Source organism: Pongo pygmaeus, chromosome 13, assembly GCF_028885625.2.
Source record: "Pongo pygmaeus isolate AG05252 chromosome 13, NHGRI_mPonPyg2-v2.0_pri, whole genome shotgun sequence".
Taxonomy (NCBI): Eukaryota; Metazoa; Chordata; class Mammalia; order Primates; family Hominidae; genus Pongo; species Pongo pygmaeus.
The window spans coordinates 50,625,171-50,649,791 of record NC_072386.2 but is presented as its reverse complement, the minus strand read 5'-3'; the positions used below and the strand labels follow the sequence as shown (position 1 = coordinate 50,649,791).

At 39.7% G+C, this 24,621-nt stretch overlaps 1 protein-coding gene across 12 annotated transcripts in view; it reads left to right on the top strand.

Moving 5' to 3' along the window:
- The window catches only part of KDM4C (lysine demethylase 4C), a 451,156-nt gene that overhangs the window by 355,686 nt on the left and 70,849 nt on the right, over positions 1–24,621 (top strand). For all 12 annotated transcript variants that reach the window (XM_063649534.1, XM_063649532.1, XM_054502416.2 and 9 more), the window contains one exon: positions 23,819–24,004. In XM_063649534.1, the coding sequence (XP_063505604.1) occupies positions 23,819–24,004 (186 nt within the window). The remainder of the gene's footprint in view (positions 1–23,818; positions 24,005–24,621) is intronic.

Here is a 24,621-nt window from a genome sequence, read left to right as displayed (position 1 = left end):
CTGCATGAGAGTGAACCTTGGAAGGGGCTGCTGGTTCTCCTTTCCCACAACTTCTTTTGCTTTACAGAATAAATGCATCACTCCCAGGTAAACAGATAAAGGTACAGGCTTTGAGGGCATGTCTCAAAAGAGCAAAGTAGAGATAGGTAGATTAGGTAATAAATACTGAAAAAAAAAATGGCACTTCATCTAGGCCATGGATTTATTGCAGAATTTATGTACCTTATCCACTAGGCGTTCCCTCAAACCCATGGTGTCTTCTTGGTCCACAACTAGTCCACATTACCCAGCCTCCCTTACTGGTAGGAGCACAGCCACAGGTATTGGAGCAGAAGTGAAATATATTACTCTCAGGTTTGGCTCCTAAATAACCCCCATGTATTCTCCTCCATACTGTTTTCTGAAATGGAGTTGACCTACAAAGAGACCCTAGAGCCCAAATGTTGAGATCACAACACTTTGTCAGCCTAGGCCCCTAAATGGCTGTGGAGGAGAGCTACCCCACTGAACTATTTGCCAGCCCAGTACTGTTATCTGAGCAAGAAATGAGGTTCTGTTGTGTTTAGGCCATTGTATAGTTGGGACTGTCTTTTACTCACTGTTGATTGTTTCTCTTAGAATTCAGAAGTGAAATGCTTGATATGGGAATGTGTATTAATACATTTATTTGAATTGAAAAATGAATTCAGACTTTTTCTGATAAAAAGCAAGTCTGTTTTGGCAGATTGCTTTGATAATGAGGACTGCCTTTGTCTATTGGGTTTTATATTTGGGGCAGACATTTTACATAAATTGGAATCCGCTGTCTCAAAGTTTGACAAAAAATATAATTTAAGCGCACATATAATTATATTCTGGAATTCTATGCTGGGAAATAATATCCTTTTGCATCTATTTCACCTTAAAGTTAAAAACAATACAACCCCATAAATCTCAACTTTAACATTCAAGGTGCGTTATAGTCTTCCAGAATTCTTCTGGGGAATTGTAAGCAAAAACATTCGCTGACCACTAGTTTATAAAAGAGGGCTGTTAGCTAGTAGTTTAAATGAGTCTTGGTTGACCTGATTAATAAACAGGCCCTTAGTGATTCACTTGTGTAAATGAGCTAAATGTGTGGGCAAACCTAAGGCACATGACAGAGACTAATGCTACAACTTGAACAACTTCTGCTATTGTAAGTCTTCCAAATTACCCTCTTAAAATATTTGTAGATTCACGTCAGGCAGGTGAATGGGAAGGCTGAGTAACTGATCTTCCTATAAGAAAAGTGTGTGGAGGGGGATTACTTCACTTAATGTTGCCAGTAAACCTGAAGTTTTATTGTTCCATCTTCTTCCCTGAATCTCTTTTATGTGCCACGGAGACATATAGATATGGGGTGGACTTCAGGACCTGGGCCAAGTGTTTGTGGGAAAGAAATTGAAGAATAACTAGGTGCCTAAAGCGCTAAGGGAAGAACTTAGTCTGACTGAGTGCAATTTCCTAATTTTATGATTTGGCAAGGCTGGCATGCACAGAGCTTTAAATAACTTTAGGGAAGTATTCCTACTGGTGCCCCATCCAGCATACCAAACTCACTGCGTGTGAGGAACAGCAGAGGGAAGCCTGTGCTATTGTCCTGCAGGTGAATGAGTGAAAATCGTCTGATCTCACAGGTAGTGCTGCCCCATTGACTGAAAGTGTCTCCAGTAGTGTGTTCCTGGCATTCCACTTTGAAGATGTTGGCAATCATAAATGCCAGAATCACACCTGGCATTTCTTTGGAAAAACATTAAACACCTCACGAGCCCAGAGCCTACAGGGATAATGGGGAAATTTGGAAGTACAATGATTACTCTGCATGAGGAAATGTTCGTGTTGATGAAACCTTGGGATTTGCACTATTTGCAAAGCATGTGTCTAAAGCCTTGGAGATGAGTTCAGAGGGGCTAATAGTAGAAGGTAGACCAGGTGCTGGTATGGAAAGGCATGTATTACCTCCAAAATTCAAGGGACAGGATGAACATTATACATCTCTTGTGCTTGCTCCTTTAGCAATTGGATCAGAGCAGGAACCTAGAGAGCTAGTTGCCGGCTAATGGACTTTTTAGAAAGGTGTTTTGGTGGTCGATATCTAGATATCAGATGTCTTCCACTTAGCCTGGCCTTTGCCCCTGTGAAAAGCATCATGGTGGCTCTGAGAGAACAAAGTCATCAAATAAATGCTTCTGAAACCACCTTCTCTAGAGATTCTGCCATGCCTCCAGGGCAAAGACTCTGACTTGTTTGTGTCACTACAGCATCACATGGGGCCTGAGTTCATACTCAGGAAAGGCTTACATTATGAATGAATCCTCCTGGAATGGGCATTAGAAAGTTTCTTTCCACCTTAGCCCACCAGAATGGTACAGAGAGACTCAGACCAGAAGGCCCATTAGGAATAATGTGTGTTCCACCTGAGTTTCATTTCAGAATCTTTAGCAAGTGGGATTCAGCGGAAGTTACACAGAGAGCCCAAGCAGGCATAATACTGTGACCAAGGTGAGACACTAGGGGCGAAGGCACCCCGTTAAGAATGATGCCACAAACCATAACTGGATCTTCCAGAGCCTTTCAGTTTGGGTCCTCACCAGGGCTGATGGTGGAAGGGATATGGCTTTTTCAGTAGCCTTACGCAGATACAGAGCTCTGATTGCTTCCCATCCGTGAATCTCAGGGTGCCTTCATGGGGCTGTGGGTGCCTTCATGGGGCTGTGGGCAGTCCTTTTCCTGTGAGAGTCTTGCTTTGTTCCCTCAGCTGGCATTTGTCTGCTGACTTGACACTTCATCTCAAGCCTACTGTGTTGTCACGCGTGGCTCCAAATCCCACACTGCTTTAGAGCTGTTTCCTTGAAGGCAGGAAGATCTGCAGGGAATAAACAATGAAGCAGGCAATTTTGTCAAGCATTTGCAGTAGCAAAACACAGAGCTGACAAAAGGGACTTATGCCTTTTTTTCAGTAGAATTAATAATCAAGTTGTATGCAAAAAAAATTGTCAGATTTAGGAGAAATGATAAAATATAGTACCAAACATTAAGGACTTTTTCTTTGTTTACTATTGATATTAATAGCCATTGTTTATAGTTCAGTCTCCAGCAGGGGTGGACCTGCAGTTTCTCTATTATCTATTTTTATGAAGTGCTTGCATTTTTTAAATTATTTATCGAATAAGTAGAGTTCTCTGTGTTCATAAGCCTGGATATACTCAACAGTTCAGGAACATTTCCTCCCCATTCTGAGTCAGTATTTCAAGTCACACACATAGACCCATATACACATTGAGGTTGAGCATCTCTTATCCAAAATTCTTGTTACCAGAAGTGTTTCAGATTTTGGATTTTGTAATACTTGCATTATATACTTACTGGTTGATTGTTCCTAATCTGTAAATCCAAGATCTGAAATACTCCAATGGGCATTTCTGTTGAGTGTTTTGTTGGCATTCAAAAATTTCAAACTTTGGAACATTTTAGACTTTGAACTTTTGGATTAGATATATTCAGTGTGCATTGCTTAACAATGGGGATGCATTCTGAGAAGTGCATCATTACGCAGTTTTGTCTGTGTGCAAACATAGAGTGTGCCTATGCAAACCTTGATGGCATAGACTACTGTACATCTAGGCTATACGGTATAGCCTATTGCTCCTAGCCTTCATGGGGCTGCTACAGCATGCTATTTTACTGAGTATGGTAGGCAGTTATAACACAATGCTAAGTACTTGTATATCTAAACATAGAAAAGATACAGCCAAAATTAGGTATTACAATCTTATGGGTCCACCATGGGATATGCCATTTGTCATTGACTGAAACGTCCCATGTAGCACATGACTGATGTGTGTGTGTGTGTGTGTGTGTGTGTGTGTGTGAGACAAGGTGATTGCATTGTTTAAACAGTAAAATTGTTGGATAGATTATGTTCCTTCCCTATCATCACTTCTTTCAAAGGTAAGATAGAAGAGGTTGTGTCCACTGTAACTCTGAGAATTTGGTTTGAATTCCTCAACAGGGATTTTTCATTTGGGCAAAGATTGTATGAGTAAAAACATTATGTAGAGAGAGGACAAAAAAGCTATGGAGAATTATAGTGTGCAGTGGCAGAGTTACTCAAATTATCATCTTTGGATCCTTGTAATCAAGTGCTGAGGGAAGTCAAGGCTCTGGGTAACCTAGTGTTTGCTGTCTTAGAACATTTTAGTGAAAACAAGGAATTTAATGGCGTTAGTTTCTTGCTTCTAACTGTGCTGGGGAGCTTAGGAAGAAGAGATCATGAGCCCTGGGCTTCTAACTTAACATAGGTGTTGACGACCTGTGCCACTACTCAGCTGAAGCTTTAGGAGCCACTACATGGTGCCACCATCTCTCTTTGTTTTCCCATTTGTGAGAATGGCATAGTTCATATAGGGGCTGCTCTCTCAGCCTGGGTCCTAGCTTAAGCAAGACCTGGAGCAGAGCCGCAACCAAGATTCAACATGAGCAAGACAAACGTTTTGTTAGCCACTATGGTGTTAGAGATGATTGTTACTGGAACATGAATGATAGTCTGTTATGAAGTGCATTTAGAAAATGCCCACATAGTGCCCTAGAATAGGGCCCATTATGTTAATAGGCCTTCTCCTTAATAACTTTCAAAGCATTGATTATGGCCTTGTGTAGGTCTGCATGACTATTCATAAAGCTGCTATCATCAATGATTCCCAGTGCTACATTGTATATATTTTAAACAATCCGTCCATTTAGGAGCTGCACGATCTTAGTGTAGTTTTTGAACTGCTCTGTGGCTCAGCTTCTTCATCTGTAACACAGTAATAATACTATTGTTTACCTCAATGAATGGAATATGTAATACCCTCAAAGCAATATCTAACATGTAGTTGATTATTTTCATTAAGTTTATCTACAGATATTGAATGGGCACTTACCATGTTCCAGTTCCTGAGCAGTTCCTTATAAAGATGAACAATAACATATGAGTTCAGGTGTTCTTGGGCCTCATAGATCTATGAAGAGAGATACGTTAAACAAATGATTAGTTATGAAGAAGTGTTGTGCCGTGAGAGTGCCCATCAGGGGGCCTGACCTAATTTGGAGGGTCAAGAATGGATGGCTCTGAAGGAATGACATTTAAGAACTAAAAGATCAGTAGGTGTGGAGGTGTGGCCAAGATGAAGGTAAGGTTGGAAGAACAGTTAACCAGGTAAAGGAAGGGTGTATTCAAGGACCCTGAGGTGGAAAGGCGCTCAGCACAGCAGAGTACTGAGAGAAGGCCAGAGTGGCAAGGCAGAATGAAACCAGGAAGGGGCCTTGGAGCCCTGTGGCGGAGGAGGAGCACACTGGCCTTTGAAGGGGCATATTTGGCTCAGGGCCATTGTTGTGTGGCAGTGAGCAAACACTTCTTCAGACCTCAGTTTCTTCATCTCTAAAACACATGACTTTTTTCAGTTGCTGAATTCCCATTCTAAGATTTTTCTTGCTTTTTCTTTTTCCTTGTTTCAGAGAGCCAGTGTGCTGTGCCAAAAGTTGTTTCTAATAAAATCTAATTGTTTAGAGAGAACTATGAGGAACAACAAAGAGGGAGAAAAACAGGCTTTTTTTCAGGTCTGTTGCTTAACCTGACTTTTACACTGTAAAATACGGGGTCATGATGGCTGACCCTGGAACAGCTCCGGTCTAGGATGACATTTAATTTTGCTTGAGGATGGCATCATATTGAAACCTGTAAGAGGGAGGCTGGTGTTTAGGTTTATGGTTCCTGCCACTCCTTCCCTGCTCATAGGAGCGGGAGGGTTTTTTTATATTTTAATTTTTTTTTCTGTTACATTTATCTTCTCAGACTGCATGGTGGGATAATCTGAGCATTTATAGAAAACGGAGCTCCCCACTGGGCCTATGCGTTAACCCCTCCTGAAGTGAATGGAGCATGCAGTCTCAGAGGAACTTAGATATTTTTTCCCTTTTTCTTTCTTTTTTATTTTTCATAAAAAAAAAAAAATATTGGGCCAGGTGCGGTGGCTCATGCCTGTAATCCCAGCACTTTGGGAGGCTGAGGCAAGTGGATCACCTGAAGTCAGGAGTTCGAGACCAGCCTGGCCAACATGGCAAAATCCCGTGTCTACTAAAAATGCAAAAACATTAGCCAGGCGTAGTGGCATGTGCCTGTAGTCCCAGCTACTTGGGAGGCTGAGGCAGGAGAATTGCTTGAACCCAGGAGGCGGAGGTTGCAGTGAGCCGAGATCATGCCACTGCACTCCAGCCTGAGTGACAGACCCAGACCCCGTCTCAAAAAAAACAAAAACAGTTATTCTTTTCCAGCATATTTGATCCTAGAGCAAACAGGAATTTTTTTATATCATCTAAAATTGGTAGATATTTCTGTATTTTATAACTCCACTGGCCCTAATTGTGAATTTCTGAGTTAGGCCAAACAGCATTTTTGTTGTGTGTCCTCTTATATACAGTGATTGCTGCAACACCAGCATTGGAATAGTTATTACTCTGTTGAATAAATATGCCATCTGTCACAGAGGCAAGTGACCATCCACACTTTGTGCTGTGTTTCTCAATGGGATCTTTTTTAGAAAGGTGAGGCTTGTGAGAAATGGGTGAGTCCACGTTGGAATAGGCTTGCTCTAAGAGAGACGCCCACCCTCATTCTCAGTTCCAGTCCATCTGCTCCTCCTGCCACACTGCCCTTAGGTAAGTGCTGTGCTAGGCACCACCCTGTTCAGCCTTTGATCCTGTCTGGATTGCCTTGTGTGTGTTCTCTGGCCTTTGATTTTCTCCTCAGATAACTGCTACGGGGTTACCAGCAGATTCCTGAGATCATGGACTATGCATGCAAGATCATCTGGCCGGGGTCTTCCAACTGATACATACACACACCCATGTACCCTTTATAAAGACAGTTACAAGGACAGTTCTTTTCTATATCCCAACTCTCAAACATACTTTTTTCTAAAGCTGATCTGCCTGAGAGCCAGCCTGCAGTCTGCAGGGTCTCTTGTCCCCTCTCCCTCACAGAGTGGGGCAGACAGTTTGTCTTTCCGCCATCTATCTTTGATCTCCCATGCGTCTCTGAGTTCACCGTTGTACTCTGCCCTGTGGTTGAAGACCTCTGGCATGCCAGATGCAAAATACTGGCTCTCATAAAGCTGGAAAAGGGAATGAATGGAGTAGCTGGACAACAAGACTTTTTATTGCAACTTAGGTGGCTCTTTTTTTTTTTTTTCACTTTTGACAGAATTAGAGTACCCAAGTGATGTCAGCTGATACACAGTGATGGGTTCTGACCAGTGTGCATTTAGGCATATAACTCAGAAAGAGTTCACAAGAAATAAGAGACATTACTGCATCAAAACCCCTCAAATCCCATTTAGTTTTTAATATGAAGGTTTTTTTTTGAAAAAAGAAAAATATAATTAAAATGACACAGAAACATGCCTTAACTCCAGCAGTGTGTAACATACATTCATAAAATAATTTTTAAAAGCTTCATCTATCTGATTGAGATACATTTCCAATAAAAATATATTTTTCTTTAATAATTACCAATGTTATAGTACATGTGTAGCTTTGATCAGTTATAAACTGAAAATAAGTATAATAGCCAAACTAGAGGTTTTTTAAAACTTAGAGGCTTGTCATAGGAAATTTAAAAAAAAAGTTAAACTTCAATTAATATGCATATTTTCGTTAAAGAGGATTATGGTACAGTGATAACTAAAAGAGTTTCAGGCATAAAATTATCTTACATTCAGATAAAATTCTGGAGGGAAAGTGGAATAGAAGTAATATAAATTTAAAAGGAATAAGGAATGCTACAAAACGTTAAAGAAGAGCCTGTTCTTTTATTTGTTAAATGGATGATGGAGTTATCAAATGACAATGGTATTTAGAGATACATGTTTTATTTCTAAATGTCAATATTTAATCCACAAGAAGTATAGCTTCTACAATTATGTAAACTTATGATGAGAAATTTTGTGTCCACTTCAAATTGTGTGAGAGGGCACATAGTTTTTCAAAATTCTATCTACATCCAGTTTATGGAGAATGCTGATTTGTAATCCTACAGTGATTTTTAAATGTGGCTTTGCATTAGAATTGCTTTGAGGTACTTATCAAAAATACAGATTTCTGGGCTCCCATTTAGATCTATGAATCAGAATTTCTGGTGGCGGGGCAGAGGTGGACAGTATCTTTAGCAGGATTCTCTGATTCCTAGTGATTTTGGTACAACCAATCCTGAGACCAGTGTTTGGCTCCCCTGTATCCACTTGCTTCTTCCTCCCGGCCTGAAGGCCCTGCTTTATCTGCCTGGGAAGGACCCTTGAAGTGGGCAGGAGCCATGGGGCCAAAAGTACTTGTTGATATGAACCCTGGAATGGGACCCAGGAGAAATGCTGTTTTGTTCGTTCACATTTAAGGGAGCATCACATTCTCTCTTTAATCCAACTCTTGTTGTCTTATCCTAAAATGTGGCATTTTAAAACTCTCCTTTAAGAAATTACAGTTCTTTATTACATTTTTCTATACTAGTATTGACCCACAGTCTGCTTAGGATCACTCAAAAACATTGATTTCAAAACTATTTGACTTCTAAAATTTGAGTCTGTTAAAATTCAGAAGTAGTCCATGATTTCTAGCCAGCTTTCTGGATCTTTTAATGATAAAATATTCCTTCAACATATGAGGTGTGGCTATTATTAGATAATATGCAATCGTCTGAAAGGTTTGTCTTAATGGACTACATTTGCTGCACATTACAGGAGGTGCATTGTCTTTCTGTATTCCTTATGTGAGAGATTTGTCGCCATTTCCTGTGTCTCAACAAGATAAATGAACTAATTTAAAATATTTTCCATGCCTCATCTGTCCACTCCACAAGCTGTCAATGGGCTTGGATTGGAAGCTTGCATGCCAGCAGTCCTAAGCCAGGAGTACTGTTATTTTGGAAAAAAAAGAAAAAGAAAAAAAAAAGCTGTTTCCATAGCAGCTTGGAACTCCTTTGCAAGTGTGCTTTCACATTTTTGTAGGATCTGGTAAGAAAGCCGATATTTTGTCCAGCTCTCTTAAAGCACATTTGCCTGACTTAAATGAAATCGTTACTTTTTAAAAATTGAAGTGGTAGGGGAAAATTTTCAAGAAGTGATGAGAAAAAAAATCAAGATGAGTTAAAAAACAAAACAGGAAGGAAAAAGAAAAATATTGGAGCTGCTAAAATTTGGAATTATAAAAATCAAAATTGGAAAGTGTCATTTTTTTCTAGGTAAATGTTTCTAATTTACCATGTTTTCATGTATTTTGTGGGTTGAATAGTGTAAAAAAATCAAATTGTAGAATCCTCACAGGTTTATTTTATTTTATTTTTTTGCAGTCACTTGAAGTCATCATATGTTCCTCCATAGCACATTTAAGGGAAAAATTATATACAGAGCATCATAGTGGCGCACAACTTTGAGGCATTTTCATCTTTTGCAGCAGGATCGAGTTCTTCACAGTATTGACTTAGTGGTATTTGTAGGAAGGCAGAGCAAAGGAAATAATAAGTTGGAAAGCATTTTTACTGTTAGACGGGTTCCTTTTGGATTTTCTGAATTTTTCTACTTAATAATACATTTTAATGAGTCTTTGGGGGAAGTCGTAACTTCACTTCACTGCTTATCGTTGCAGCCTGCTCACATGACACAATACTCTTGTGAGGTATAATATGAAAATCATCTCTGGTTAAAAGTGGATTTTGGCTTTTAGCCTAATACTGAGCAAATAACCTTTCCAGTCCAAGTTAAATGTTCCCATAAACTCTTTAAAACCAAATTTTCCTTGTTTAAAAAAAAGTCACTGCATATAATTCCCAAAGGGTGGGGATGTGGAAACACTTTAAATTAGACTTAAAAAAAAAAAAACAAAAACAAAACCTTGCCATATTTTGCTGGCTCGGCCTTTCTTTAGCTCAGATTTGGTGGGTGCTGCTTTGCTAGATTTGGCATGAGAGGTCAGAGTTCTCACGAGGGATTTTGAATGGCCATCAGCTGGGTTCCATTCCTAAGCTTGAACTGTGGCTTAAAGCAGAATGCAGCTGCCTGCCTACCCATGCCAGTGCATCTTCCCTGGGGAATCACTGCAGAATCCCCCAAGCCTCATCTTTGTACTTGATTGTGACCTTGTTGCTGTCTAATGCTTGAAACCCCCAGCCCTTCCAGCTCCCTCATTACACAGGGCTAGGCTTTCTGTGGTTTCCCCAGTAGGTCAGCCTTAAGGTAGATGAAAATTTGATAGATGCACTTATAACCTCTTCAGAGCTTCCTGTTGGAACTTGACAAGCAGATTCCTTCTCCTAAATATTTTAACACACAGCCTTTAAAATGACATTTACCTCTTCTAGGACCATTTTTGACAGTAGCTTGTAGTAGATTTATTTTTATTTTATTTGAAAACATCATTTGGGGTTTTGTAGAAAAAAATAAAATATTTATCTCCACAGCTTGTTATCAGCAGGGAGGATAGGCATTCTTGGAGGGATGGGAGGTTTATTGGTAGAAAGATTCAAGAAGCTATTTTGTGATAAAGGATTTATTTGCACTTTTCCCTCTAGTCAAGTAAATTGCTTGTGGGTTCTTGCTAAAAAAAAAATAATCCCTCTGGTGCTACTTTTAATTTGGTCAGGTTTAAAATGTTTTCAGAAGGGTTAAGCTTCCTTTGCATTAGTGCCTGGTGTGGTCAAATGAAGGAGTGACTTTGGAATGGACTGCTTGTGTTTATGATTGACCTCCCCATAGAAGGTTCAGAATTGCAGAATAGTCAAAACCATAACACTATTTCTACATGTCTGTTAGATGTGTGGTGTCTCCTCCTTCCCTCAGCAGGTATAGTTTTCTAGGCATGTTTATCTTTGACTCACGTTGTAAGAATATATGTTTCCTGTGATATGTCCAGTGTGTCCAGCTGTCACTTTCAAAAATAGGTACACACCAGAATATCAATCCATTGTTAAGATTTCTTATGTGTGACTACTGAGAACTGTACTTTTCTTGCAAGGGGAAGAATGAATTGAACATCCTATTCATGTCTGTTATGTGTTTACAAGTGAAACTATTAGTACTAGTGGAGCATGGAAGCATTTTATGGGCAGGTGGGCCATGTTGTGAAAACACTATTATAAAGCCTAAAATTTGAGGAAAACCCCCCAAAACCTCCATTGCTTGGGGGCTCTATTTTTAATCAGATCTTCTGTTGAGTTCATGAATATTTCAAATGAACCTGACCAGGTGACTCTTTCTTTCGAGGCTCTCAGATGGTTTTCAATGGAAACTTTCTTTTGTCACTGTCATGAGAATGGCTTTAACCCAGTACAAGTCCAGAGTGGAGGTCTGAATTCACTTGGGAGAGAGATGAAAGCTGTGGAAGATTTTGGCAAACTGGATAAACATAGGCAATAAAAGAAAAAAAAAAGATTTCGGCAAACTTCACACAAGTCTAGTAATAGAGTACAATAATTTTTCCACTCCACTACTATAGAATTTTTTTTCACTAAAACACTTTACACTTAAAATCATTTAAAGAAAGAGTTTTTCCCTCTAGGAAAAGGCAGAAATACACATCCCCTATACTTTAAGAAATATATTTGGGCACAGATGTCTAGTTTCTTATCTTTTGTTAAGAGTTAGATAGATGCGTGATTTTAGTGAATGTATTTATAAAAAAAAAAAAAATTTACTAAACATGGCTACAAAAACAAAATACTTCAAAGTCCTGGCTGAAAACCCTGAATCTGACAAGGATGTTTTTTTCTCTCCATAAAAATAAATCTGAGAGACATAGACTGAGAATATTGAGTTAAGCCTTGGCCATCACACTTGCCATGAAAATGGGAAGCAAGGGTTGAAGAATGAACACATCAGCCTGCGACTGGGAAGACATGGGCAGGAAAAGTCACATGGTGCTGAGGCAGGCCTGACCAGGGAACCTGGTAGAGATTAGATCGAGAAGAAGGAAGAAGAGTTGGTGATGCTTGTCCTGACACAGGTCTGAGACCCTGGGCTCAGCACATGCTTCTCTGCGCTGTTTCCTGAAGTGTTATTTGTTTAACGTCACTTACTTTTTGTCCCTTTTTCATATATACCCCTGATAACTGGGGTGATCTGATTTTTTTGTCCCATGTGGATCTTATACCCAAGCTCTTTGGCCTTTTGTATTGGCAAACTGAAAAGAACTGATGTATTATTACATTCTGCTGTTTCTTTTTTCTTCTTCTTCTTCTTCTTCATCTTTGAAAGAAAATAGTAGGAATGACCGTGTTTGTGATGCCTCTTTTTGTTTAGAGAGCACTTCTGTATCCATTATTCCATTAATCACCACAGTAATCCTCTGAAGTACAGCTGTGGAACCTGAGGCTCAGAGGGACATGGTAACCTGCATCTTAGTGGGAGAGCTGGGACTCCTATGCACTCTCCTTTACTCTGCCAGGTGGGGGTAAGGGTATTGAGTTAGCCTGAAAATCTGCTTTGATGGCAGTGAGCGTATCATGAACTGCAAGTGTTACCTTTATTACAAAAAACTAGAGGCCTTGAACTCTTCTTTCTCTGTCCTCATTTTGCATTAATCTGACTAGGGCTGTTTGGATAGGATTCTAGAGAAAGATGTTTCTCTTCATAATTTACCATTGAAAACTACCACTTTGGCCTCACAGTTGAAGCAGTAAAATATATATGTACCTACACTTAGAAGCACTTTGTCTTTTACTGCCATGAAGCTTGCTGGGCACTTCTTCTGTGGGCTTCTTATTGATACGTAGGCACCCATAGAGAAATGGAGGTATAGGAATTCCAGGATGGACTGGGTAATCTTCATCTTTCACAAAAGTCCTGGAGATGATAGAAGACCACACTTTAGTTTTATGATTGCCAGTGAGCCAGAACATAAGTGGTACACGTCTTTTAGAGTATGAACGTGTTCTTGCACACATCTGCTTGGGTAATTGACTGTTCTGTTTGAAGAGATCTCACAGAAATGGAATTTTTAAATATTGAGAAGATTCCATTAAGAAATAGAGGGAGAATGGAAAGTGCATTATAAAAGCCATGCCAAGAATAGGTAAAGTGTGGCCTAGCATCCACAAAATATTTACTTTTAATTGAAATGAACTTTTAAAAGTTAATGTTCTCACTCTTTGGCTAAAGAGTTAATTGTTGGGCTTGTCCAATATCTGTTTGGAGTCAGTCATCCAATTTTTCATGACAGAAAAAAAACATTGTAGGTAATGTAGTTGGGGTGGTGTTACTTCCATGAAGAAAATGTGCATGTTTGAATTTACCTTACTCCTTTGTTGTGGCCACCCCTCTTTTGAGGACCTGTTAATGGCTAACAGGAAACACAGGAAAATGAAGGGTAGAGCATGGTGTTGTTGATTCATTGTGAGAGTGAATCTGCCAGTTCTGAGTCTGAAACAATATGACGAATAAAATAGCTCTAAAGATAATCAGGGTTTATGCTCCATCTTTTTTCATTATTTATTATAAAAATAATAAAATAACAACACGAAAAAAAAAGGAAAACTCAAGCCTCCCCTAATTACACCATGATGTTCTTCATTTTTGCTTATTCATTTTATCTCTGTTCACATGTGTGCATGATTATTGTTACTGTATTCATGTAACTTATAATCCAAGCTTCTCACTTGGCATTGGATGGTCAGCATTTTTCATTGTTCTTCATCTGGGTTTTTTTGCGTGTGTGTGTCCTGGACTCCTTTGGCAGTTTTTGGTAAAGCGTATGGACCTCTTGTCAGAAAAATACTTTTTTGGTATTTAAAATATACAGGATTACAGAGGAAACAATTATGTTGAAGTACAGTTATTAAAATATTATAAAAATCAGTTTGTACTATAGCAATCTATTAATGCGTTAAGTACTTAGTTGTATAATGTCTAAGTAATTATAAGCATAAATATTTTGAAACTGTCTGTGGATCTAAAGGTAGAGGGGAGGGAAGTTGAGGAATTTCATGCCCTGTGACTTGTATTATCTAGGTGAAGGAAGAGGCATGACTGTCTTTAGAATGTGAGGACTTTGGTTCTGGTTGAAGAGAGGTAATGTTTTAAAACAGATTTATTGAAGGATAAGGGCAGCATTATTTACCTTTTAATGTGTATCAGGTACTGTGCTAAACCTCTTATGTATGCTATTTTTTTAAGGGCAGCTTCATGAGGAATAGGTGCTGTTACCATCTTTACCTATCCAGTGAAGCAACTAAGCTTGGAGAAGTGACCCATTGTTCTAATCACAAATAGATCACTGCAGAAATATTGACCATTTACTCGTCCTCAAAGGAAGTCGGCCTGAATAATCCGGAAGCAGTATCCTGATGAGTAATACAGTGCAAAGCCACATGGTGGCAGGGTTAGGGTTCAGGCTTTAACAGTGCCTGTTTTACTACCTTTTGTCCATTCCTTAAGTTGGGAAAGGTAAAAGGAATTTCTAAGTGACCTTAAGGGCCACTTGAGATTGGAAACCCCAAATTTATCTTATCTAGAAGACAAATCTACAAACTCACTGCTGCGTGATTTTTCTCTTGTAACAACCATCTCAGATACTTACGTAGAGGAAGGTGGTGGTTGGGGGCTACAGGAGAAGGGATGGGCTCTGGACTGGACAGCCTGTGTCCATGTGGAGGAACCCTAACCCTATACTAAGTTAACTCTTCTCACAGCTGCAGTTGTCTCCCCTGAAAAGGTGCTTCCTCTGAAAGGTCACCCGGGACATGTCTGCACTGCATTGACTTTATAGCTTTTCATCACTGCTTCCTCAGTTTTATTTGGAGACACAGTGTGCGGGTATTTCAACTCAATCATAAATTTCCTCAATGTGGGCTGCTGCTAGCATAATTGAAAGACAAGAGGCAAAGAGGTTGTGGCAGGTCACAGACAGAACAATTCATGGGTGACAGTTTCTAATAAGGGTCAGATGCACTCAGGGGCCTTGGGATAGCTTCTGGTGTTCAGAAAAGGAAGAATACCCCAGCGTAGCAGCTTGTGTAGTTATCAAAGAAAAATGATGAGATCTTTTTATTGTTCCTTTTCCCAACCACTCTAACCAAGGTAAGTATATATAGCAGGAATATCTACAAAGGTTCATCTAAACTGTTAAAAAATGCCTGGGGGAAGTTGGACAGGATAGAGGTGCTTGAAATTCACTTGTGGGACACAATTTCTTCATTGCACATCCATGAATCAGAGATACCTTTACTGTTCCACCCCGATCCTCATAAATGAACATGTTTCAGTAAACTTACATGAAACAGAGATTTGAGGAACTATACACTCCTCTCTGAAAAAACATCAGCAAATCACAGCTGCAACCTTTCATGCTGTTGGATATTTGCACTGCCCAAGAACAAATCTTGCTAAGGATAATTAGTTCTTATTTTTGATTTATCCTGTTGTTTTTTTTCTCAGATACCTTTAGGCCTTCAGGCCCAAGGCCAAAAATGAATAGAAAATGTGTACTAGTCCTTGCTTCCGTAATGCCAATAGCAAATCATACCTGATATTCATAATAAACAAAGATTTTTTTTTTTTTTTTTTGCTTGTTCTTGGAGCAATAGAGAGCTTGTAAGCCAGCCTTCCTAAATTGTGCCATATGGGAAAATTATGTGTCCTTTAATTTAACTAATGTGAATTCAATCATTAAAATATTATGGTTTCCAACATTAATTCAGAGAGATCTAAAACTAGGTAAGTTGAATAGAATTAAGGTGTTCTTCTAAGTAATAAGTAATTAAACGAACCTGGGCAGATTTTTATAGGGTGGAGAGCATACACATCAGTGACTCTAGCAGGGTACAGTTGTATCAGAAGGGACAGAGTGACTTTTGTTAACCAAATAATTCAGTAATTCTGAGTTCAACTAATAAATGCTTTATCCAATGAGAGTAAGGATTTGTGTAAACAGTAATTTCAAATAATGGAATTTCCTTTAGGAAATAGGTGCTCTTTAATAGGAACATAAAAAGAAATAAAAATGCAAATACAGAAGTACTTAGAAAACACCTATTTTGTGGTTTAGGAGGCTTTCTTTCCCCACCCATCAGCTGAAAGATGTTTGGTGGCACTTAATAAGTATTCAGAATAAAGCTCTCTATATGCTATAATTGTGTGCCCCTTTTGCCCTTTAAATTTGAAATAAAGGATGGAACCCAAACAGGCTATCAGAGAAATAAAAATGGTAAGTGATTGATTTTTTTTTCAACATACATAACAATTGCTTATTTTGTGATTCATCAGCAAATGCTGCTGTATGCTATCAGCAAAGTGCTTCTTTCAACATGAGATTGTAATGTTGCCTTTAATATTTAATTTCTTTGTAAATGCTGCTTTTATGTGTGCGTTTTCTGCATAGCACAGGTAGTTAAGTGCAGAGGGGAAGCACTATTTTCTGCTAAGAGGGGTCTAGGAAAAAAGGGCAGGAAGCATCCAGAGGCTGGCCTGTTTCATCCACAGCCTTCTCACCCATTCACTTCTGTCTGTTTGGGCCATGTTAGTTTTGCAGTTTCAGTGACTTGCCCTTATTCCTGTGCCAAGCTAGAATTCCCAGCCAGGTCAGACTGTGAAGTCAGACAGACAACTATGAAATATTACATATTCCCTACCTGGGAGTTTATTACATATTCTCCCTACCTGGGAGGATATTATATATTCCCTACCTGGGAGACTAGAGGAGTATGGCATACTAGAGGAGTATGGCAATTGGTCAAGGTACTCCCCAGATACTGCCCAGATACTTAGCTCGTAACCTGCCTTTAATAAAAAGGCAGGTTAGAATTTGTCCAACTCTAAAGGAGCAAAAGATGGACAAAGAGACATGCCTGACCAACAGGCATTTCCAGCTAAAGATCATGCTGATTTTCTGGGTGGTCTGGTCTGTAGAATTGCTTGATTGCCTGAGGTTTAACCCAGAGCCACTCAGAGAATTGTAATAAAATGGTAGTCCTAATTTCCACCTAAAAATTAGCTGCAACTATTGAGCGATTGTGAGTCTCTCACCTGGGCAAGTGCAGTTTGTGCCAGAGTACAGTCCAAGGCCTTTCAGGATCCCAGCTTTTCAGCCTGCCATCCCTTGGCTGTGCTCATACTTCCTGACTCCATTTTGCTTATGTTTTTTCACCTCTGAGCTTTATTACTTCCATCTAGAATGTTTTTCCTCCTTCTTCATCCCACTCCCACATGTAGTGGCTGAAGCCTGCTAGTCCTTCAGGATAAGCTTACAGTCTACTTCTTAGTGGCATTCTTATTGCTTTAAAACCCTGCTGGGTAGCTTCTCTGAGCCATAAGGCAGGCCCTGGGTCCCTGCGGCTGCATTCTCAGCCAGCGTGCAGCATGTCTGCCAATAACCCTCCAGTGCAGCGTCTGACCTGGTGCTGACGCACTGCACATAGCATCTAAACTCCGAGAAATTAATTACAGAAAACTTTGAGAGAAACCCTGTTTTTGCTTTATTGTGCGTTCTTGGGAGCCATCAGGATGGAACTCATCCAGCTGTGTCTGGTCTCGGTAACTCTTGGCCTTCAGTTCAGAGTGGTGCAGAGGCGAGCTGCCTACATTCTCCTGTCACATCATGGGCTCCTCCGTGACCTGAGTCATCAAAGTAGAGTCATACCTGCTTCCTTTTCCTGTGTTTGGTGGCCCGCAGGTAGCTGTCATGAAGTTCAGCCTCGCCTGCCCCTCTTCTAGATGTGCTCAGTAGAATGGTTTGAGGGCTGGGTGGAGGTAGGTAACCAGGTGAGGCTCACATGCTTCCTCGCCTTGCCCTGCCAGTCCAATCGTCTCTTAAATCTAGCAGTGTTTTATCTTTCCTATTGTGATTATAGCTGTAAAGCTTTTGTTATAGCTATTTTTTATACCAAATTAAGTTCCTTAAATACAAAGATTGTGTATCTTTTTCATTTTTCCGTGTGCCTTTGCATTTTGCAAAATGATCTTGCATAGAAGATATTTAGTAAGTATTGAAATGGATGAAAGAATGAATTAATACATTATATGCATTAAGGGAACATTCATATGGTTAATGGCTGTTTAGTACAGTCATTGTTCTGCTACTTGGCTTAAAAGGTGCTTCCAAAAGGATTCTTACTTGGTCTTCCTTGTGATGTATCTGTTGATCCAAAATGAAACAAAGTATGACTGTGCTGTTGGTGTAGTACTTTGCACAAGTCATTTGTTAATTTGTCTGTGTCTGAACTGCCTTGGCCTTTCCAGTTTTAGAATTCTTTTGTGATTTTTATTTAACATTTTATCAGTGCCAACAGTGACTCATTAGCCTTATTTTGAATACATGTAACCTTATATCTGATCCCTGGCCACCTCTGTCCATTTTTTTTAGCTCTGTCTCTTGGCCTAGCTGAGCTCATCCCACTGGCCTTTCCCTGCTACTTGACTTTTCTTAGCTTTCTCACCTTTTGCAGGGTGAATCTCACCAAACAAAAAGCTATGAGATAAATGGCTTCTGATACCTTATTTATGATAAGGATTTAATTCAACACACTTGGCATTATGAGCCATTTATTTTAATGCTCTGAACTCGGAGTGCATAAGAAATAACTTTTGGGGAAGAGAGACAGAGGACTTATCATGTTATGACCAGTTGCCCAAGTAAACAGGATTTGTTTTGTCGTATCACTCATATGTGGGTGAGGCTGCATATTAATTGCTGCCTCTCACAAAACAGCCCAAACCCTGTGGTGTCAGTGCACTGGGGACCTTGCTTTTCAATGTCCTCCATTTCCTTCCCTCCCCAGCCACTCTTTAGCTGACTAGATAACTTGATTTCTCTTTATTAATCTACTCTCTCTTCTCCTTCTGAATCTCACTCTCAAATGGTAGTTGTTCCATTCTGCATTTTATTGTGGCTAGACTATCCTCTTTACTGTAGAGCTCAGACTTCCCCCAGTGCTAGCTGGTATTGACACATGAGTGATTGACTTAATGAATACTAATGAGCGGAACATAAATCTTACAGGTAGGGTTAAAAATCAAAGGATTCTATTACAAACCCTGTATTTAAGGACTTGGAGCAAACTGAAGGTTTTAGCCTCAATCCTCTGATTTGCCTGCAGCAATAGTGATGTCCGTTGAGCTAAACATTGTTCCCTGTTTGAGCTGGGAGTGTTAACTTGCTGTGTGATGCTTAGAAAAAGTGTCCTTAGGGGGCAAAAGGAGAAAGAAATTAGCTAATGTCTCATTATCATTAGCCTGTGACTTAATCAGGAAACAATAATTAAAAAGCATTCACACCTGTTTTGGAATTACCTGCCTATTTGTGTAAGAAAAAAGAATCATAAAACTAGCAAAACAACAACAAAAATATCAGAAATCATATTAACAGGAAAAAGGGGGAAGGAGATGTGCTTTGAACCTCCAGCTCCTTCACAGCTCATCATTTCTTGATGCCCTTTGCCAAGATTCAAGGAAATCTAATGATATACAAAGCCTCATTGCCAGATACTTCATTACTTCCTCAATCCATTAGTAGCCTTAATGGTCTATGCTGCTGGAATAAGTATGGAAATCCAGTCCCCCAGGCAAGTACAGTGCTCTATAAATCACACCTGCCTGAGGATTCTCTCAGCCCTTGACACTGAAGAATAGGTGAAAAAAAATCATTGCACTTCCTTAACTCCCTTGTACTAGAAGCTGTCGGTATGAGTGACACCTTTTCACTTTTTAACCCGGTAACCTCATGGTTCTCAAAGTGTGAGCTGTGGATCAACAGCATCAGTATCACTGGGAACTTGTTAGAAATGCAAATTCAGTGGCCCCACCAAGATGTGCTGGAACCCTGAGGTGGAAGAGAGCCACTTCTGTTCTTGTCATCAGCCTTGCCAGAACTGTCCTGTCAAGGATACCCACTAACAGCTTTTGGCTGGGTGATCAGCTCCCTGGAGTCCAGTGCTCTCTAACCTTCTTTCATTCCCCTCCCTGCAGAACATACACTTTTCTATTTTGAATTTTTTCAATTTTATTTTTTAATTTAATTTTATTTTTTAATTTTTATTTTTTAATATATATTTTTATACAGAAACTCCATTTATCTTGAGGAGTTTGGGGGTTGATTCAAGGTTTTTTCTACTTCCCTCTCTAGCCTTGACTCTCAGATGAGACAGGAGCTCTGCCCTGGCATATTATTTACTTTGATTTTCTAGTAATTCTCATGGCTTTATTCTGAAGGCAAAATCAAGGCCAGGCGTGATGGCTCATGTCTGTAATCTCAACACTTTGGAAGGCCAAAGCAGGCAAATTGCTTGAGCTCAGGATTTTGAAATCCAGCCTGGGCAGCATGGCAAAACCCTGTCTCTAATATAAAATTTACAAAGAATTGTCAGTGTCTCAGTAGGCTAGGGATAGAGAAAACATTAACTAGCCTACCTATCCTACAGTAGTGTTTATCAAATCTCAGTATGCGTAAAGATTTTGTTTTTCCTTGTTTTGAGACAGAGTCTCACTCTGTTACCCAGGCTGGAGTGCAATGCTGTGATTTTGGCTTACTGCAACCTCTGCCTCCTGGGTTCAAGCGATTCTCCTGCCTCAGCCACCCAAGTAGCTGGGATTACAGGTGCTTACCACAACGCCTGGCTAATTTTTGTATTTTTAGTAGAAACGGGGTTTTGCCATGTTGGCCAGGCTGGTCTTGAACACCTGACCTCAGGTGATCCACCTGCCTCAGCCTCCTAAAGTACTGGGATTATAGGCGTGAGCCACCACTCTCAGCCTAAAGATCTTTAGAAACATCATGTTAAAAACATTCTGAGTGGCACTGTTTTTAAGATAATTACCTCATGTTGACCCAGGGTTTCTGCTTCTTTTAATTATGGATTCTTCCTTTTTTTCTTTCTTTTTTATTTTTTTTATTTTTTTAATTGTGGATACTTGGTTTGGGGTGGCTCTGAGGCTTTGGGGCTGAGAATTATTCTTACTCCTTTGGTATCCTTTGCCTAAAGAATATTCTTTGCCAAACACTTATTTTGCATTAGTTCTTACCTACTTTGGTTTCTCTGTTGGTTTAGTTCCACCTGTTTCCCATGGTCTAGGAATTCCATACATGTTCTGGTCCTCTGATGGCACTGTCTCTTGTCTGTCATTGCTGTTTTGGCTTCATCCTTTTTCCTATGTAGTTACGTAGGGGTTGGGCCTGGATAGGTGGTAGCAGGGATTTAGTGTACCATCTTGATCCAGTTCGTCTTTGCTTTTCTTAAAGCTTTCTTCCCTCTATTGTCCCCAGGCATGATTCATTAATTGTACCATTCCTGTTCATGTTATTCTAGTGCCAGGTAGCATTTCATTCACTTCTTTCATAGCATGTATTTCGTTGTAACATTCTTAAGTGCACATAGATGTCTTTAACCTACTAGATTCCATTCTGTAGCCCAGGTATCTTTAGGCGTCAAATTCCAGAGATTTTTCTGCCAGGGTGGGAAAAAAAACATTTTAGCAACAAGCAAATGAAAATGGGGGTCTGAAATACTATGTTAACTGTCTTACAGGATGCATTCACAACAGCTCCCTTCATAGGTTTTATGGGGTTCTCTGTCTCTGCAAGAACCTGTGTGATGTTTAAGTGTTCTCAGCTCTGAATAAACATCTTGCAAAGCATTGAGTTATAATAGTTTACTGTTAGGTTGACTTTCTAAGGAAACTGTGGTTCTGTCCTTAGAAGTCACCACTTCTGGTCCTCCTGGAATAGGGCAAGTCCCTCCTTAGACTCCAAGGATTGAATCCTCTCTGGGCTTGAGTGTATTCTGTCTTCTTACTCCTTTTTGGTGAGTCTCAGTTTAATGAAGTTAATGGTGATGGAGGTTGGGAGATACCAATGCTTTAATTAGCTAAGTCACAACACCGTCCTACTCTTAAAAGATCTTAAGAAAATAACACATAATTTCACCTTTCATATACCTGTCAATATCTTAACTTATTCAAACACTGACCTCTATGTTGTATAATTAGATTCTTGAAAGATTGAAAATGCCCGGGGCTCCTGATAGGAGTTTTTGCTTTTGTATCTGCCATCACATTTCAAATAATTGGAACTAACAAAAAGATACCAAAATACTAAAAATTAGGAAAATGTAATGAAACTGATAGCATGGATTGTCAAAGAGATACCAAGACAGAATATTAAATAATGCTCTCAGGCAGATTATGATGTCTTTTTAGTTTTAAGGTTCTGTGTATTTGTGTGTGTATATATGTGTGTATGATTTTTTAATCAGTTAAGCCACATCCTCAACCTCCACTTAAAAATGCTTAATTGTACATTGAATCTAGATGTATAAGGAAATCACATAAGTACTTAATGTATAGGGTCCTTATGGGGACTAGTGAGAAGTAACACTTAGACCATGAAGGGACTTTTACAAACTTGGCTCTTCCACCTCATGGTTTTCCCTTTTTTTTTTTTGGAGTGACTTGGAGATAAAGAGAAACTTTTAATTATATGAAGGATATTAAGTACGGTGGTGGTGACATGAGATTCATGTTGTAAAAAATCACTCTGGCAACTTTGGGGAAGACAAGTGGAGATAGAATGAAATAAAGGATGGAGATACACATTGGGAATCCATTACGATGCTGGGCAAGACACCATGGGCGGAGGCAGTGGCAGTTGGTATAGATGGTAGGGAGAGATCAGTGTAAGATTAAGGGACAGAATCTAAAAGATTAAGCCACTGATCAGATGTGAGGACATGAAGAGTTAGAAGTTAAATGCACATTGATTCTTGCAAGTCTCTGATAAAATATTAGTCTTCAAAAGGGCTTGAGTTTAAGTACCTTTATTGTCCCAGGAAAGAAAATCTACCTATAAAAGAAGAGCACCAACATTTGATCAGATTTCAGACCTTTTTTACTCTTCAGAATGAAAATTTGGGCTTTTGATCATTGTTTCTTCTGCTTTCCAGACCTAACCCTATGTTTTTCCACAACCATTTTTTCCTAACCCTCAAGTATTAGTTCACAACTTACATTTAGTGAAGCTGTTTTTCTCTATCTCTCATAACAAATGTACTGATAATGTTTAGGGCTAAGTGTATGCAATTTAATTTTCGAATTGTGGTAATCATTATTGCTGTTTTTTATTTTCATCTTCTCTTCCCCAGGCATCATCAGCTATAGATATTCAACCAAATTATGCCCTTTGGGGTGATTTTCAATTTTCTCACTTTGGGAGGCATATTTTTTTTGTCATTCATGAAGGGTTCAGATTTGGATTATTAAACGCTAGTTTCCACATTGGACCATTTAACACTTTACATTTCCTTGTCTTTGGAAAACTTAACTTGCCCCTATGCTGTTTGGGTGTTTTTGAAGACCACATGTAATTTAGGAAAGAATGACCTGTCCTGCAAACCCATATTCTACTTCTTGATGCACAGAAAGACCTGCCATACAGGAGGGTAAAACAGAAGTAGTTTCAACATTCATGGGTTATTTATAGGAGTACCTCTGGGGTCTTTTCCCGAGCTCTGTGCCTGCAGGAGTATGTGTGAAAGTGTTTGGCTTTCCTTGCTACAAGACATAGTTAAACATATGTCTGGCAGTCTGTGACCATAGCAGTGTGTTTCCTTTGAAGAAAGTAGATTACATTGCCGCAGATGCTGTGACCACTGGGGCCCCTGGAGGGGTCAGGACTTGTTGATGTAATCAGTTTTTTTTTTTTTTTTTCTTCTCTGGTAACTATTCTGTAAATTGTGGGAACTGACTGGGTTACAGAATGTGAATTGATGTTCTTCTCTGTTTTAACCTTCCAGAAATGCATCTTCTGCAGACACCGGGTTAAGAGGGTCTCTGGAGCCTGCATCCAGTGTTCCTACGGTCGCTGCCCGGCCTCCTTCCATGTCACTTGTGCCCATGCTGCTGGGGTACTGATGGAGCCTGATGATTGGCCTTATGTGGTGAACATTACATGCTTTCGACATAAGGTCAACCCCAATGTGGTAAGATGTGCCCTCCCTTCCTCAGTGCTAAGACCGCGTCTGGATTTTCTCCTGTTTTAGACTACCTCCCAGACATAATGCGCTTTATTCTGTAATATTACTCATTGTTGACATGTCTAGACCGTGAGTTCCTTGAGGGCAGGGATTGCACACTATTATTTACTGGTATTTGCCTAGGACCTGCCAAGTGTCTGGTGCACACTAGACACAATAAATCTGTCTGAGTTGAATGAGTGAATGAACAGATGAATGCAGAAAACTCTTCATGCCTGTTCTGGTGTTGGATCTGTACACAGGGCTGCTGAGTTTGGTTGTACACATTGTGCACTGCACATATCCAGGATGAGAGTGAAACCATTTCTGCGAGGTGATCACCACCTGAGATTATGTAGTGAACAGTCTATGAAACTGTACACTGTGGTCTTGGGCTGTTATTTTATCTCTTTTAGAAGAAACAAAGAGCAGCAACACAGTAAAGGAAGAGGTAGGATGGCCAGGAGCTTTTGGGACTTTGCTGCCTAAGATGGCATATGCGAGGGACAGCCTGGGGCCCTGGAAGGAGTGAGGATAATCTCATAGAAAAAAATAGAAAAGTAGAGGAGAAATATAGAGAACAA